The sequence below is a fragment of the Pangasianodon hypophthalmus genome, chromosome 11 (genome assembly GCF_027358585.1).
Source record: "Pangasianodon hypophthalmus isolate fPanHyp1 chromosome 11, fPanHyp1.pri, whole genome shotgun sequence".
Classification (NCBI taxonomy): domain Eukaryota; kingdom Metazoa; phylum Chordata; class Actinopteri; order Siluriformes; family Pangasiidae; genus Pangasianodon; species Pangasianodon hypophthalmus.
The window spans coordinates 20,637,939-20,654,351 of NC_069720.1; the positions used below are offsets into that span (position 1 = coordinate 20,637,939).

General features: G+C 37.6%; 1 protein-coding gene across 1 annotated transcript in view; it reads right to left on the bottom strand.

Moving 5' to 3' along the window:
* The window catches only part of grin3bb (glutamate receptor, ionotropic, N-methyl-D-aspartate 3Bb), a 50,460-nt gene extending 35,154 nt beyond the window's left edge, over nucleotides 1–15,306 (bottom strand). The window contains exon 1 of the mRNA XM_026922509.3: nucleotides 14,627–15,306. Coding sequence (XP_026778310.1) covers nucleotides 14,627–15,085 — 459 coding nt within the window. The 5' untranslated portion in view covers nucleotides 15,086–15,306. The remainder of the gene's footprint in view (nucleotides 1–14,626) is intronic.
* Nucleotides 15,307–16,413: the final 1,107 nt, after the last annotated feature.

The following is a 16,413-nucleotide window of genomic DNA, read 5'->3' on the forward strand; positions in this document are numbered from 1 at the left end:
AAGCACAGTTAACGAGTGCTTGGTCAGCTTATCCTTTAAATTGTTGGCACATTTTCTTTACAGGAGAGCACAATAATTACGATATATAGGTATAATAAAATACTGGAATAATTCAACAAACCAAAATAGCAGATTAAAAGCTTGATAAAATAGCTGACATCTCTTGCATTCATAATGATGTCATGACACTGATTTAGCATCTCATGGCTTCATTAATTTATGCACATGACTAACTGTTGCCTGAAAAAATGAAATGAAAAATAATAGGACATGCAAGATCAATTCCTATTTCAGAAACTACCAGATAACATGAATGGAAGACACATTGTTAAATTAAACAAATATGCAGTGTTTAGTGTGATAATTACAACTAGGACTATTCACACAGCAATATACTAGACGTGTGTTGAAGACTTGAATGATATTTATTGCAAGGCTTGTGATCTTCTCATTCATATACCATCATATTAGAACTGTGGTTTTTAAATTGTCTCTTGCTTTTATGTTACATCATATTACATTTGACAGCAAAGGAATAAAAAAAGCTGTTTCCATCTTCAGGCTGCATTTTATTTCTGTGATTTTATTTGATGGCTAAAAGGCAGGTACTTACAAGGCAACCTTGGAGGTGTGAACAACATGCATGTAATTTGTGCAATGTGAAGGGCGCACTCAGAAAATCAGCTTTGAAGGTGCTCAGCCCATCTCTAAATACATTTAACTTAACTTGTAAATATTGACGTGAGTTTTTTTTTTTACTTTTGGAGTCGCCGACTCGACCAAGCAGGACAGCAAGCATGGCTGTACTCTGCCTGCTAAAAGCCATCACACAATAAGGACCATTACACAATGAACAAGTTATGATTTTCTATATACGTCTTACAGTGGACGGTTTCCTGATTCATGCATCCTAAAGTAACTAAATGATAGGCTACTCACTCCAGAATACAGTGCTGCAAACTGCTACTTCCACCTGCTCCAGCACACCTGATTCAACACTCCAGGGGCTTGCTAATTAGCTGAATCAGTTGAATGAAGTGTGTTACAGCAGGGAAGCATTAAACTGAGCATTCTACCTATACTGTGCCAGAAGGATTAATATTCATTGGATGGGTTTATTCAACATTAATCAAAATGATACAAGCACTGTCAATTCGTTCAGAGCGGAAGTGAAGAACGAGGAGCCTCTGTGGGGTACAGCGTCGTCAGCAGGTGTCAGAGGATTTCCTGTCACAGTGATAAATGACTGTGTAATAATTTATAGACTTAAAATGAAGACAGGATAACTTGGAGTGCTGTACTACACCAATTACAGTAAACAACATTACGGAGAAGTAATGAGAATTAGATTAGACAAGGAAACACAGTAAGGGTGCGTTTACAATAAAAAAGAGAAGGATGCGCTGAAATTTTTGCCAAAAACTTTTTCAGTTTTCAGCCAAATGAGAAAAAATGCTGAAATTTGTGACTGTGAAAGTTACTGATTCACCTTTTTCACTACAAGTTTGATGTACCATTTGAAAACACGACATTCTCGCTAATATGCACACCATGTAGCATATAATATTTCCATATGATAAGTTATTTGCTTTATTTGTTGTAAATTTGGTTTTGTAGAGTTATATACTATTGTCAATAATTGTAAATAAGTGCTTTTTTTTCCTTAAATTGTAGTTTTTCAAATAAGAAGAAATGAATTAATGTTTTTAACTAGTTTTATATTTTCTGGCATTTCAGTATTACTCTCATAAACAATGTAAGTAAAATATTTTTCTGCCATGATCCTATGAAATCCTCACTGTCATGATCCTATGAAATCCAACAGTTTCATACTGCTCTCTGGTCAAGCTCAGAAAGTTTACAAGCTAAAGCCTAATGACTTTCTAATGACTAGCTTGGCGAGTCTCTTAGGACAATGGCTGCGGGAATGAAATCCCATGGCTCAGTCCTATGAGGTTTTAATATCAGTTTAATGCATGTGACTACTCCATGCTGTGAATTTGATACACTTTGACTGAGGACAAATCTTTTAATAGCCTTATACAGACATCAGGCACAAGCCTGGCATGAATACACTTCTTTTTCTCCATCAGATTCAGCATTCATACCCACACCACTTTGATCCCACATTCTTAATTACTCCTGTTAGTCTCCACTGTGTAGTGCTGCTTTTGTAGTAACAATTCCACCTTTGGCATCTTTTTTTTTGCTGTGCACACAGAGATTTATTTACAGCACGTACTTCATTTCTGCATAATCACATCAACACTTGGGCACAGTGGGAAAGCATTACATACTGACGGTATTTACATTACCTTCATTTTTATTTGGCTTCCCTGATGAGAGCGCAGGGCTTTAACACAGCAGCAGAGCTCCAATATAGGTGCTCAGTATAGAGCTTGGCTAATCATAAGTGCAGAAAGTTCACAATTTAAATCATAAATGACACGCTAATGACTAGCTTTGCTGCTCTGTTATGACAATGGCTGCAGGAATGAAATCCTTGGGCTCAGACAATGCTCTGCACAGGAATTATTGCATGGCTTCAATCCAGCTTTCCTACTTCAAGGCAGGTCATCAGCAGATGTTGCAAGCAGGGAATAAGATACCAAGAGTGTAATGGTGCAGACTGTGGACATAGTTAGTAGTTGTCCCTGATGTAGACAACACCAGAAATTGCTCAGGGTGACACCAGTACATTGCATTCTGTATAGGAGCATGTGATTTCTATCTGCCTAACATCTTGCCCCATTAAATGATGCCACTGATTGGTTGCTGTCTGTTGCTCTACTGCTGCCTCCACACACACATAGTTCATGAATGAAAGCCATCATCAAAGTCAAAAACATACAGTAGCTTTGGCCACTACCAATCAAATGCACACTCCAAAAACCTTGATTTGCAAATGACGCATTAAGAAAATGAACAAAAGTCACGTGATATTAAAAAGGCCATGTGTGGGAGAGGAGAGCAGAACAAACTGCAGGTTCAAACAAAAGATGCAAGAGATGCAGATGTAACTGTATATTTCTATTTATTTAGTATGTTTATTTCTATTTTTGACATTGCCTTAAAGAAAACCAGAAAGGTCAAATGTTAACTTAAAGGCTTTAATATGCATTAATAACTTTTATATGCATTAATATGCATATAATAACTTTAATATGCATTAATAACTTTTATGCATGTAATTATTTTTATTTGATTACTTTTAGTTTTTTTATTTCACCACAAGGAGGGCCTTGAGGATTTTTACTTGTATATTCATTCATTCCTCTTCTGTAACTTTTTTTTTCCCTGGTCAGGGTCATGTTGGATCCTGAGACTGTCCTGGGAACACCGGGAGAAAGGGGGGGAATACACCCTGAATGGGAAGGGCACCCTAGACACACACATGCACACATTCCAACACTCATTCACAACTAGGGGTAATTTAGAGTCACCAATCCACCTACTGACATGTCTTTGGAAGGTGAAAGGAAAGTGGAGAACCCAGTAGAAACTCATGTGGACATGGGGAGAACATGCCGAACTCCACAGAGACAGTAATCAGAGCTCAGGAGCAAATCGAGGACGCTGAAGCTCTGACGCAGCAGCACGACCTGCTGCACCACTGTGCTGTCTGTATACTTTTCCCTTGTTTGTGTTAATAGCAATTTTGGCTACTCCTGGCATTATGGATGCGTCATGCGAATACATATTTACTCACAAATTGTCTCGTTACTTACAGTAAGACAAGTAAAGAGACAGTTTGCGTATCTGATTATGCCAAATTTCAGGAAAGAGGCAAACCAAAATTCAAAACTAAGATATTTACTTAGATATTTCACATGTAGCAGATGTTTATCAGTTTATTAAGAGTATGACATAAATGAAGGAGATCAGAATAAACATAAAAAAATAGTATTAAAAATATTTGTTGTTTTTTTCTCTAGTACCGAGAAAAAAAATTCAAGCCTTAGAGATATGACTTTTTTTGCATTACAGATGTGACCTATCTGAAACAGGCTTCCACAAATAAAACAACTGAATTAAAAATGAAGCTGAATTTAGAATTATGGCCAGCATTAGGCTTTAGTAAAAGTTGGGAAAAGTATAAGGCTCTCTTGGTCCTTAAAATATGCTGTTTTTCTGAGAGCATCCCTCATGTCTGAAGGACAATTATACAATTCCCTTAAAATCCAATCAGCGTGGTTAAAATGGGATTCTTAAAAAAACTTTTTTTTATTTTTCCATGGTAAATTTGACATTTGCACAGAAGCTCTCGTTTTCCAGAAAGTGACTTTTTTTTGTGTTTTGTCAGGGTTGCTCTGCATCTCCATAGAAGTCCACTGGCCTATGAACTAGTCTCACCTCTCCTAATGTGGCATGGATGTTGATTTATGAAAGTAGATAACAACAGGTGCTAATGTGGCATATCATTTTCATATATATTCCCCAACCACCACAGTCCTCCAACAGGTATAGAAGAAGCCTTTATTTGTCACTTATACATTACAGCACAGTGAAATTCTTTTCTTCACATATCCTAGCTTGTTAGGAAGCTGGGATCAGAGCCATGATACGGCATCCTTGGAGCACATATGCTCAAGGGCCCAACAGCCCTGCTGGGGCTTGAACCCCAACCTCCTGATCAGGAACCCTTAGCGGTTGAGCCGCCACTGCCCAGGCCTGTGGAAAACAGTGTATCCGAAAAATCCCTGTGCAGGAGATAGAGCTTAAAAATCTTGAAAATGACTGAAAGGCACCCAACATTCACAAACTTTTCACATACTTGAAGTGCCGTCATAAAAAAGAGCAAGCATCAGTGTCTGCAACTTCACTCAGCTTGCTGAAATGTTTTTTTTCCTGTTTTAAAATTAAAGGACAGCAGCCCACGCAGCACACAATGACATTGTAGTGACTCCCGGTTTGATTGAATGCAGGAATCAGCCCAAACTCGGCACATTTGATTACACAAAAGAGAGAATCAGTCACAACAGACAGTGCCCTTTTAACAAGTGACACCAGCTCAGAGTGAATGAGGAAGCAGCTTAGGTCAATATCTGATTTGGTGTTTGTCTTAATCAAAGCTCAGTTCAAACAGACCAATGACAAGAAACAGCAGCTCCTGCACCAGCAAAGCAGAAATATAATCAGTCCAGAAAGCTGTCAGTTTCGATATGAGTTTGAGCATGAGTTTGGCTCTTCACAGCAAACACTGGGCAAACAAAAGCAAGAAATAATCTGGCATCTCAGCAAGATGAAATCAAGACAGATTGTGTATATATCAAGTTCAATTTGTTCGAATGATATATATAGTGAAAAAATACATAGTGAAGGAAAGAAGCTTTTAAAAGATTGACCATGTCGGTTCAGAAAAAGAAATAAGATGATTAGAAGATGATTCTGTGTTCTGTTTTTTCATTGTGGTTCATTTTGTTGTGTTGTGGTTGTTTTTTTTTTTGAATTGGGGTAATTATGTTTTGTGTTGTCCTTTTGTGTTGAGCTTAATTTGTATTATCTTGTGGTCATTTTGTTTTATGTTGTAGTCATTTTGTTTTGTGTTGTGAGAGCACTTGGTTTTGGGGTTGAGGTTAATTTGTTTTGTGGTCATTTTTTATGCTGTAGTCCTTCTGTATTGTGTTGTGATGATTTTAATTTGGATTCCAAGGATTCCACATGGATTCCACAAGATGTTGGAAACATTCCTTTGGGATTCTGGTCTATGTTGACATGATTACATCATGAAATCCCTGCAGATTTTTCAGGTGCACTTTCCTGCTGCAATCTCCCGTTCTACTACATCCCAAAGGTGCTCTACTGGATTCAGATCCGGTGACTGGGAAGGCCACTGAAGAACACTGAACTCATTGTCATGTTCATGAAATCATGTTTGAGACGACTTTTGTTTTGTGACATGGTGCATTATCATGCTGGAAGCAGCCATTAGAAGATTCACGATTGGCCGATTAGATAATTACATGAATAAGAAGGTGTAGAAGTATTCCTAAAAAAGTTCTTGTATAGTGACTGTATATAAAGTTCACTTTGTTAGAAAGAAAGAAAAGAAAAGAAAAGAAAAGGAAAAAATGAATGAATAGAGAAGGGAAAAAGCTTTTAAAAGATTGGCCATGGCTGAGAAAAATGAGAACAGATTTATTCAGTTATAAGATAATTCTGCGTCCTGTTTGCCTTCCAAATCATTCTTGTTTCTTATCAGTCATCCTCTATTATGCAAATGAACTCTGTGTCTGTCTGCCAAATAATTGGTGTCTTGAACGTGTGTGTGTGTGCGTGTGTTTGTGTGTGTGTGTGTGTGTGTGTGTAAAATACAAAATGATGTATAAATATCTATAGCCTCTTCTCTCTCTCAAAACACACACACTCATACACACACATTTTATTGGTTTTCATGGGCTGTCTATTAGCAGAAAGGTAGATTTAAGGCAGTGAAATGGACACCCACTCACACACCGTTCCTCCCTTTGCCTTGATGAAGTAGTAAAGAGAATAGTGAATGCAGCGAATACGAAAAAGTCCACTCATGCCGTCAAAGTGTAACGGCTACTATAACAGAAGACTAAACAAAACGTGGCTTCTCCTGAATGTACCGACTCACTAAACAAGTTTAGGTGTGCAACCCTCTGCCAACACCACTGGGGAGATTAGAAGTCCAGCTTGCCCGTGTCACTTTGAGGTATTTTGGAAGTAGGGAGTGGAAAAGCTGGCATTCTGAAAATAGTGATCATGACCTGAACAAGAAGACTGCAACATCACTCCAGGCCGGCTAATCCCAGAGGTGGTGTGGCAGTGCTGTGTGACAGGCTCTGGCACGCTTACAACCCGTCCAGAATCTATCAAGGATGTTGGCTGCCAGAAGACAGTCAGAGGGGAAGACTGAATTAGCTCTGAAGCAGTATGCCAACATTCGCCATCTTATTTCTTGCTTATACATTCCACTGATGGCATCAGCTGAATTCTTTACTAGCACAGTGAGGTAATAACTACGCATTAAAATTAGAAATGCATGCTGAGGTGACCATCTGCATGACCAAAACTATCAGTTTTTTTTTAAAAGAGCAGTGTTCCTTTTCCTCTACAAATTGAGCACTGCCATTTATTTTAATTATTAAATATTTCCAGGTACTTTGCAGAACCACCCTTGAATACAAGATTGGAGATATGTGATATTACTGAATTTTGATTAATTAGCTATAGAATCTTCAAAAGAGATCAGCTCCTCAGTCGAGCATAATTTTAGTCGATAAATCTGTGCACTTTGGCGGCCAAGAGACACATAACGCTCCAAAATGGCCATAACAAATATCCAAATCTGACAAAATCACAAAATGATCTTAATACAAAATCAAATCCCACGACACCACAATATTATTAATAATAATGACTATAATTGATAATTAACAGCTGTAGTTCATTTTTGTTTTGCACTGTGGTCATTTTGTTTCATGTTATGGTCATTTCATTGGCTGTTTTGTTTTGTGTCAGGGTCATTTTGTTCTGTGTTGTGGCCATTTTGTTTTGCATTGTGGTCATTCTGTTATGCTCTGTAATCCTTTAGTTTTGTGTCATAGTCTTTTGTTTTGTTTTTATTTTGTTTTGTATTGGGGTCATTTTTTGTGTCATGATTTTTTTTTCTTTTGTGACCATCATTTTGTTTTGTGTCAGGGTCATTTTTTTGTGCTAAATCATTTTGTTTGGTGTCATAGCCATTTTGTTTTGTGCTAGGTCATTTTGTTTTGTGTTGTGGTTGTTTTGTGTCACAATAATTTTGTTTTGTGTTGTAGTCATTTAGTTTTGAAGTGTGGTGCAATTGGTTTTGAATTGTAGTCATTTTGTTTTATGCTGTGGTCTTATGTTTTTTGTCTTTATTATTTTTTGTTGTGGTTCATTTCGTTTTAATTTTTTTTTGCCTTATGTTCATTTTATTTTGTCATTTTATTGGGGTCATTTTGTTATCACGATGTGGTGTTTTGTGTTCTGATTATTTTGTAGTGTTATCCATCTCTCCACCACTGTAATGCACTAACATTTCATTTACTCCAAAAGATCAGTTCTTCATCAGTCATATACTATTTGTATAAAATTTTAAATTATGATTTAAACTTGATCTTTTCTGGCAAAATCATGTAACACACGGCAGTTACAGTATCCTGTAGCACAAGCTTCGCATTACTGTAATGTCTTGCAGTGGGTTATCATTTTCTCTTGGGTTTTCAGCAGATGCATCTGATTGCGTGCAAAAATAAATACAAAGTAAATACAGTTTCATCAGATGATTTGTTTTTGTAAAACAATGCCTTCCTTACACAAACAGAGGGAAGAATTCAATGGAGCTTTAAATGATTCCACATTATGTTGGGGGAAATAAAGTAAGGCTTATGTACAAATGTGAAATGAAAAAGTCACTTAATGTTTTAAGAGGTACCATTACATTTTCATTGCTTTCATTATCTGTAAGTGGTCATCCCAAGAGTGCCCATCCTTTTAAAGATGAATGAATGTAAAAGCTATGCTAATTAATTCCTATGTCTGGGATCAATAAAACAACAAATGAGAGTATTGATCTGAGACCTTTCATGTAAAGATAGAAAACTTTAAACTCTGATTCATAACTAACAGGACGAGGCATCCTTTGGAGCGTGGTGAAGTAGAGGTCAGATCAATATGGCCGGCTAGCTGATGTCACTGTATATTGGGCTAACAGCTAATCATTCCTCCAGTGCCCCAAAAAAAAAAAAAAGTGGCACAGCAAAACTCAAAAGGGGGGAATGAGAAAAAGAATGCTCTGTTGTGAAACAAATTCTTATTTATTAAGACACTGGTCCAGTGATTGTATCAGATCTTGTTCCATGCAATTTACTGTCTGAGAATAGCTTTTTATGGTCGGTCTTTCATCTCCATTCACTGAGATATTTAAGAAACGTGTGCTCTTATAGAAGAAAGGCACTAGCTTCAACATGAACAGAAACATCAAACTTAATCAGCTGCCTGACTGTACACAAAACACACAAGTACAGCTTCAGCAAGAGCAGGATGTTCATGCAATCAGCCTTCTGTCAAGGCCAGATATCTCTCTGTGAAGCCTCCAAGCCAGAAGGCAATTCTTCCTATCGCTCTCGCACACCTGCGTGCCACTACGACTTATCTTCCACTAGTTTCTTCAATGTCCCTTTCTAGGTCTCCTTCAATTTTATACTTATTAGGGCTTTGCTTCTCAGGCCCTGACTGGCTTCTATTCAGTAAGCACGTAGCCAGATGGGTGCATTCTGTAAGGTTTAGCATGATTGTGTTACTTCCAGGATTAGGTAGAACTGTGTCAAGGTCAGTGGTGAGAGGTCACTGGTGAGAGTTATCTGTTCTTGATCTGTTATGACAGTGTCTTCATCAAATAAAGCTAAATAAAACAAAGTATTCCTGCTAGGGGTGGCAAAATCTAATCTACTGGTACATTCACTAGTTGCTGCTCTGGGGATGTTGATTAGATTGGACTATGGAAAAAAGTGAGGCAGATGCTAAAAAGATGCAGACAGATAGTTAAAAAAAAGCAGGCTAAATGTACTTTGATAATCTGAAAATATTTCAGAAAAGATGAAGCCAATTTTACAGTCAACTGCACAAGTCTACACTGGAAAAGTCTTTTATATATTCCTTTTGAGGACAGGCATGCACAAGAGTGTTTCACACTCCCGCCGCTCGTGATCTATTATTTTGCACAATACAGATCTATTATTTTGCACATTTATTGCACTAACTTTATGGAACTTGTAAGCTGAAAAAAAAGTATTTGAATATTAATTTTGCATATTGAATTATATACATTACATTATATAAATTATTTTATAAGTATTTTATAAATGTACATTTTTTGCCAATGTTTGTTCTTTGTTTTGAACTTACTAGAGGTAAGATTTACCTTTAAAATGATAAAATTAAAAATTCCAGGTTACGCTTTTGAGATTTAAAAATCTCAAATTAGATTGAAAAAAGTGAACCATCTGGGATTCCCAGAAGAAGCTGCTTTCAGAGTGGCTGAACTCAGCATTTAGCCAATCACAGTTGTCTGGTCATGCTCACATCCATGAAGTGAAGAGAAGAGATGTGGAGTAGAGTTAAGCGGAGTTAAGGAAAGATACGAAATGTAATGAGGTAAGTGCATTTAAAGTTTTTATGTTCTATACTGAAATAGAAAACTTCATGTTTGCTTTATTAACTTTGGCTGTTAGCAGCTAACAGAAAAAAATTAGCTAACATTAGCATAGCCTAACTAGCCTGAACATTACCTATGGGCATATACAAAGTATCCAGTGTTTCATTTTAGTGTAGAAAACTAGCTACTTGAGTAGAACATAAAAACTTTTTTATTTGTTTGAGCACTCTGAATTTATCTACTTTTCCCTGGGAATTCCAGGGAATGCTTCTTCCTTGACCCTAATTTACATAAATTCTGTATTCTTGAGATTTTAATTTTTGAGATTTGTATTTATGGGTCTGATTTTTTAAAGTCGGAATGCTGTAACAGTAATTTCCTTTGTTTTTAAGTGCAAATCTTACCCCTAGCACATTCAAAACAAAGAAAAAAATCATTGGCAAAATGTAATTTTATTAATCACACTACAGAAAAAAAAATTTATGTGATTTTTATATGATTCAAATATAAGAAATTTATATTCTAATACTTTTGTCAGCTTCTAAACTCGTTAACAGGCTAGCCTGAAAAAGCATTGAAGCTGGAAATGTAATTTGTAGCCTGTTAATTGAAGTGCAGTTTGACATGTTCTTTGCTGTTCAAATTAAACAGCCTAAAAATAGACATGTCCTTAAAACAGTTTTTGCATTAACTATGGAACATCTGACTAGTCGTCTAGTTGGCTACATTTTTGAATTACTGGTTGACTAGTAAAAATTAGTAATCGTGCAACCCCTAATTCCTTATATTCCATGTTATAGTGTGTAACCATCCCACACACTACCAAGCCAAAATACCAATTTCATCCAAATTGTAGAAAGAATCTGTAATTAGGTCACTGAACCCCCAACCCTGTAACATTAACACCTACTTCCATTCTTGGGGGGCAAATGAAAACTTGATACCACCTTGTAGAAAGTGATGAAGTATGTGCACTGACATTCACAGAAAATAAATCATTACTCTGAGAGTGTGCCGTCCTGAACAGCCCGGACAGTATTGAGAGATAATTGGCTTTCATAGTTTTGATTAAATTCATTGATTTTTTTCCTGCAGCATTCCTCCATGATCCATAAATATATGCCAGAAAATATTCATTGACCTTCCAATTGGTAGCCTGTTATTCTGCAATATGAATAAAGATGACAAATCGATTAGGGCAGTGTTTCTCAATTCTGGTCATGGAGTCTCCTTGACTTGCAGATCTGCAGAGCTGAGTGTTTTCCTTGTTAGAACATAATTATTATATACTTAAAATGTTATCAGGTTTGTTGGGGGCAGAAAATGTAGTAAAATGTGCAACGGATATAATCTGTATTAAAAAACACCTGATTCAAGCAAAAAAAAAAAAAAAAAAACCACAAAATCCAATCACACAATCCTTAAGTCTCCAGCTTAAGGATTCTTCACATTTGTCACATTTCTTTCATTTGAGCTTGTCAGCAGGTACAAACTCACATTGCTGTGAGTAACTACATTACTTTTCTATTAGTTTTACTGCAAATACAGTCCTGTAATTATATCAGTTACTTAACAGTATCCTTTAAGACAAATAACTGAAAAAAACTGGGAATTTAAGGGGTTAAAGATTCTACCTAGCACCGTATACACTTCAGAAAAGTAAAATCCAAGTGAAATCCTACAACTGCTACACATTAAAAGAAGCCTCTTCCTTTTCTAAGCATGTAGGACCAAATCTGAGGACCTTCATAGCTTTGTTGTTTCTTTTTCATTTTATTTTAAATCTACATCATGTAAGTGTATATATACCACTTCGCTGTGCTTGCACAATTTTAGATATACTATATGTTATGAAAACGCTGTGCATAACCTCGTCATCTAATATGATATTCTGTATCTGTCTGAACTCCTGTGTCAGAACTGCTGACCAAAGCTAACCTTACACAACACAAAGCCTGCTTTGAAAACCAGCTGCTGAAGCACTCAGACTGATCTGGAGCAAGCATTGTTACAGCAAAAAAAAAAAAAAAAAAAAAGCAGCACCATCTACAGTACAGTAATGTAGCCCCATTTGCCCCTATTGAATTCACATTCCTGCTACTATCCCAATGAGATTTATGGTTTGACCTTAATGCTGCTGTGTCAGAGGAATCTACACACTCTAGGTCACTGCTTCAAGACACACAGTGTCAGAACCAATGTGCACAATTTATATGTTTCTGACTCAGTGCTGCTTTTTGCTAGGAAGAAAAACAATGAAGGAACCATAATAACCATAATAAGCACAAATACAGGCCTGTAGAATAATATCTAATACTATGCAAACTGTGCAAGAAATCACCACAAAATAAGTTTCTTGTTTGTTCCCATTTTATTAATAATTATTATGAGATTTTTTTTTCCCCAAAATAGGCTACCATTCAATTTTGTTTTTAGACTTATTTGTAAATTAATTCTATTTGTGTATGTGTACAAATATATTAAAGGTATATTAAAATAAACAAATCTTTATAACAAATTATATTTCATATTATGCATGGCAGGTTTATGCTTTGGTTGCCTCTGAAGATGGCGTGTTTCACATTTGTTGTGTGTTAGTACAGTGTGGCACTGTGACTGAGCACACCAAAGTCAGGGGTTCTTCACGTGGTGTCCCTCTGGGAAAACCCTTACAGGTTCTGTGTAGATCCACACGACACAGTGTTTCCCTGTCACAAAAGGTTCCAAGTACAAATATTACTGGATGCTAAGAACCGTTAATTATCCAGTGAACCCTCAAAGAACCCAAGAACAACTCTTTATTTTTCTAAGAGTGTAGTAAAACGACTATTAAAACAATTCATTTGTGCACTAAAGAAAGATGGAGCTTATCCTGCGTCGATCACCGTGACTGCAATTCAGAATTTCTGACTTATGATACTAAAATGGACAATAAAATGAACATTTTGGCTTTACAGCAAGGTTTGGCATGTTAACTTTGACATGTTACTCCAAAGTGCCTGCATTCTCCATGGATATATTCTCAAACCTGAAGCAGAAATGAGAACTAAATCAGCATCATGTAACAGTCTTGTTTATTTAGTGTATGTACAGTAACTGATCAGTAGGATACTGAGGTGTATTAACACACTCATCATAGAGCAGTATCAGCAAATGCACTGAAGACCATATCCAAGCAGTCATAAGCACTACAGCATGTCCACGCACTTCTACAGCGAGCAGGGGCTTTTCTCACTCAGCGTCTTCATTAGATCGTAGATCGTCCTTTGACAGCATGAGAAAAGCCCTTTCAGAAGCTCTGAATTAAAGGACTGTTACATTTTCAGACTGCAGTGTAGTTCAAAGCAGCTGAACTATCCACAAACACCGAGATCAACTCCAAAGTGGTTTTATTGAGAATCTTAAAGAAATAAAACGATACCTTAGTTTAAGTAATCAGTTATTGTTTTAGTGAATCAAGAAACAGTACAAAAGGGATTTTAATGAGTGGATATTCTGGATATTTAATGAATTTCCTGTTGAATTTGTTGTACATTTAGTACACATATAGTCCTCATGTGGTCTCAGGGAGTTTTTTTCTTGCCACCGTCGCCTTTGGCTTGCTCATTAGGGATAAATTTAAAATTTATATCCTTAATTTATGTATTTCTGTAAAGCTGCTGCGTTATACGAATAAAACTGAACTGAATATTAAACAAACAAATGTGGGTCCTTTCCCTAGCCAGCTATAAGATTTACAGTGTGAGATTCTCCCCCTTTTAATTTCTTTAAGTACCTTGTGATGTAAGTGGTTTTGTGCTGGTGAGGCATGCCAGATCCTGCAGTACACAATACAGCCAATACAGGTGCAAAACACACAGCACACTTAAATTAACTGGAAGCCCTGGCTCTTGAAGAAATGATATTAAGTCTGCTAGGTCAGTAAGGCAGGGCTGAATGAGAACAAGTCAAGAACATGGCCAGTGCAAATATATACAAAGCAACTACCTGACAGCAGTCTAGAAATAGATTGATATCAGGGAGCTTTTTTCATTTACTAACATCAGAACTTCTTAAAGCGTGAAAATGCAATATTATCCATGTGCAAAAATAGTGTGCTGCCGAAAGTATTATATGTGGAATGTATTTTAGACCTGCGTAACAGCTGGATGATGGATGCACATCTGCTGACCCGATATGTGCAGGGTGATCTCATTAAGTGCAATACAGACCGCCCTGTTTACGGAAGTAGAAATCTGGGGGGAAGCGCGCGCGCCCGGCAACAGTTGGCTACAAGTGGCGCGCAAACCCAGCAAAAATGACCAGTGTTTAATAAAAACTTAGACTTTTATTTCCCAGGACATGCATCCACAATGTGAGAGGTAATTCAGCACTGTATGCGTTATTAACCCATGAAGTTTTTAACTGTGCGCCTGCAAATCATTCCTCATTACGCACTTTGGCTAGAGAACCTGAGAAAAGCAGGAGACACTTTACCTCTGTTTTGAGCGGCTCTCCGTGCTCGATTATGCTCACGAAGGGGATTTCCAAAAACGACGACATAAATTCCACCTGCACGAGTTCGTCCTGGCTCTGGGGGAAAGCGAGCACTGCTGAGACCCCCTGCACCACTATGGACTGGCACAAGCACCGGAACAGCGACTCGGGGTCACCGTCGGCCGGCTCGCGCGCTACCACGTCCAGACTCAGGTTGTAGGGCAGGATGTGGCTTCCGCTCTCGGCCATGGCGCTGAGCGCGCGGTCCAGCGCGGCTCGCACCCGCATGGGCCGCCGGGAAGGCAGGAGCACGCCGAGGCGCACGGTGTGACCGACCTGGGCGAGCACGCGGCACGGCTGCGGGTGCGAGTGGACCGGCACGATCATGCACTGGAGCATCACCTGGTACAATCCTAAGTAGAAGAAGTACGCCAAGAGCCCGGGGCAGATCAAATTCATCCTGCTTCGCTCTCACGCGCAATGAGGCATGATCAAAAGATTGCATTGCTTGCCTCGTGTTGCGTTCCCTGTCCCTCTCTTTCCTTTTTTGCTTAAAGAAATCCGTTATTGCCTTTATTTTCAAGGAAAGGAATATGAGGTGCTGGATGGAGTTGCGGCACGAATGTGTGGGATGCTAGGGCTCAGGAAAAGAAGGAGGGAGGAGGGAGAGCGATGGGAAGGCGGAGAAGTCTCTCCAGACAGACACGGGACAGACAACGAGTTGGCAAAAAAAAAAAAAAAAAAAAAAAAAATCCAAAATCAGATGGATCTTGTTTGTGACATTAGTCACTTTATAATGCAACTGCCTGTTAATGCTGCAGTTTGTTATTGACACTGCTGCAGCCAAGTGAACTTTCAATCAAATCCTACCCAATGCTCAAGAAGCAATGTGAAGTGGAAAAAGAAAAGAAATGTACAGGCCTAGTAATAATATTATAATGTCTTTTTGGAAGGAGAAAATCATATCTCATTAATTCTTACATCTAATGAAGGTAGTGATTAAAATGGATCACCAGTATTTGATTATTGTTCCTGTCATGTGCCCTGAGAAAGGGGTTAGTTTCTGAGATAAAAAGCTACAGGATTCCTCAGAGACATGAAGGTGCCAGGTGAGGCTGTACATCACTGAGGGACGGCAGCAAACGACTGCAACTAACAACGGGCCTCCGACTCACTTCACTGAACTGATTCTTTCTGTCCAGTTAAATGACTCGAACAATTACGTTCTTGTTTGATTCGCCACGCAGAATAGGTCCAAACTTCTTATGTACACTGCGTTTCCACCTACACCTCTACAGTAACCGACCATGACAGTTTCATATAAAATAGTTCATTTGTTTATATAACTATATTGTACTATATATTATAATTTGTTTATATAACTAAATGTAGACAGATTTATGATCCTATAAAATTCCATACATTTGTACATGTGAATTGTTTTCCCACCCAAGTCAGTTAAATGAGTCATTCAACAACAACAACAAAAACAAACAAACAAATAAACAGGCAAACAAACAAACAAATCATCAGCAAATATGTGTCCATGACCAAGTGGAATAATCATTGTTGTCTAACTTTGGACATTTTCGTTAATTAGAAAAGACTCAATCACTCAGTGCTTAGTTCCAATAGTTATTATTTATTATGTTTAGCAACCTGGGAAAACCTTCACATGGTGAAAGTTTGACATTTTCTACTATGTATATATGTATATATACAGTGGATATAAAAGTCTACACACCCCTGTTAAAATGGCAGGTTTTTGTGATGTAAAAAAATGGAGG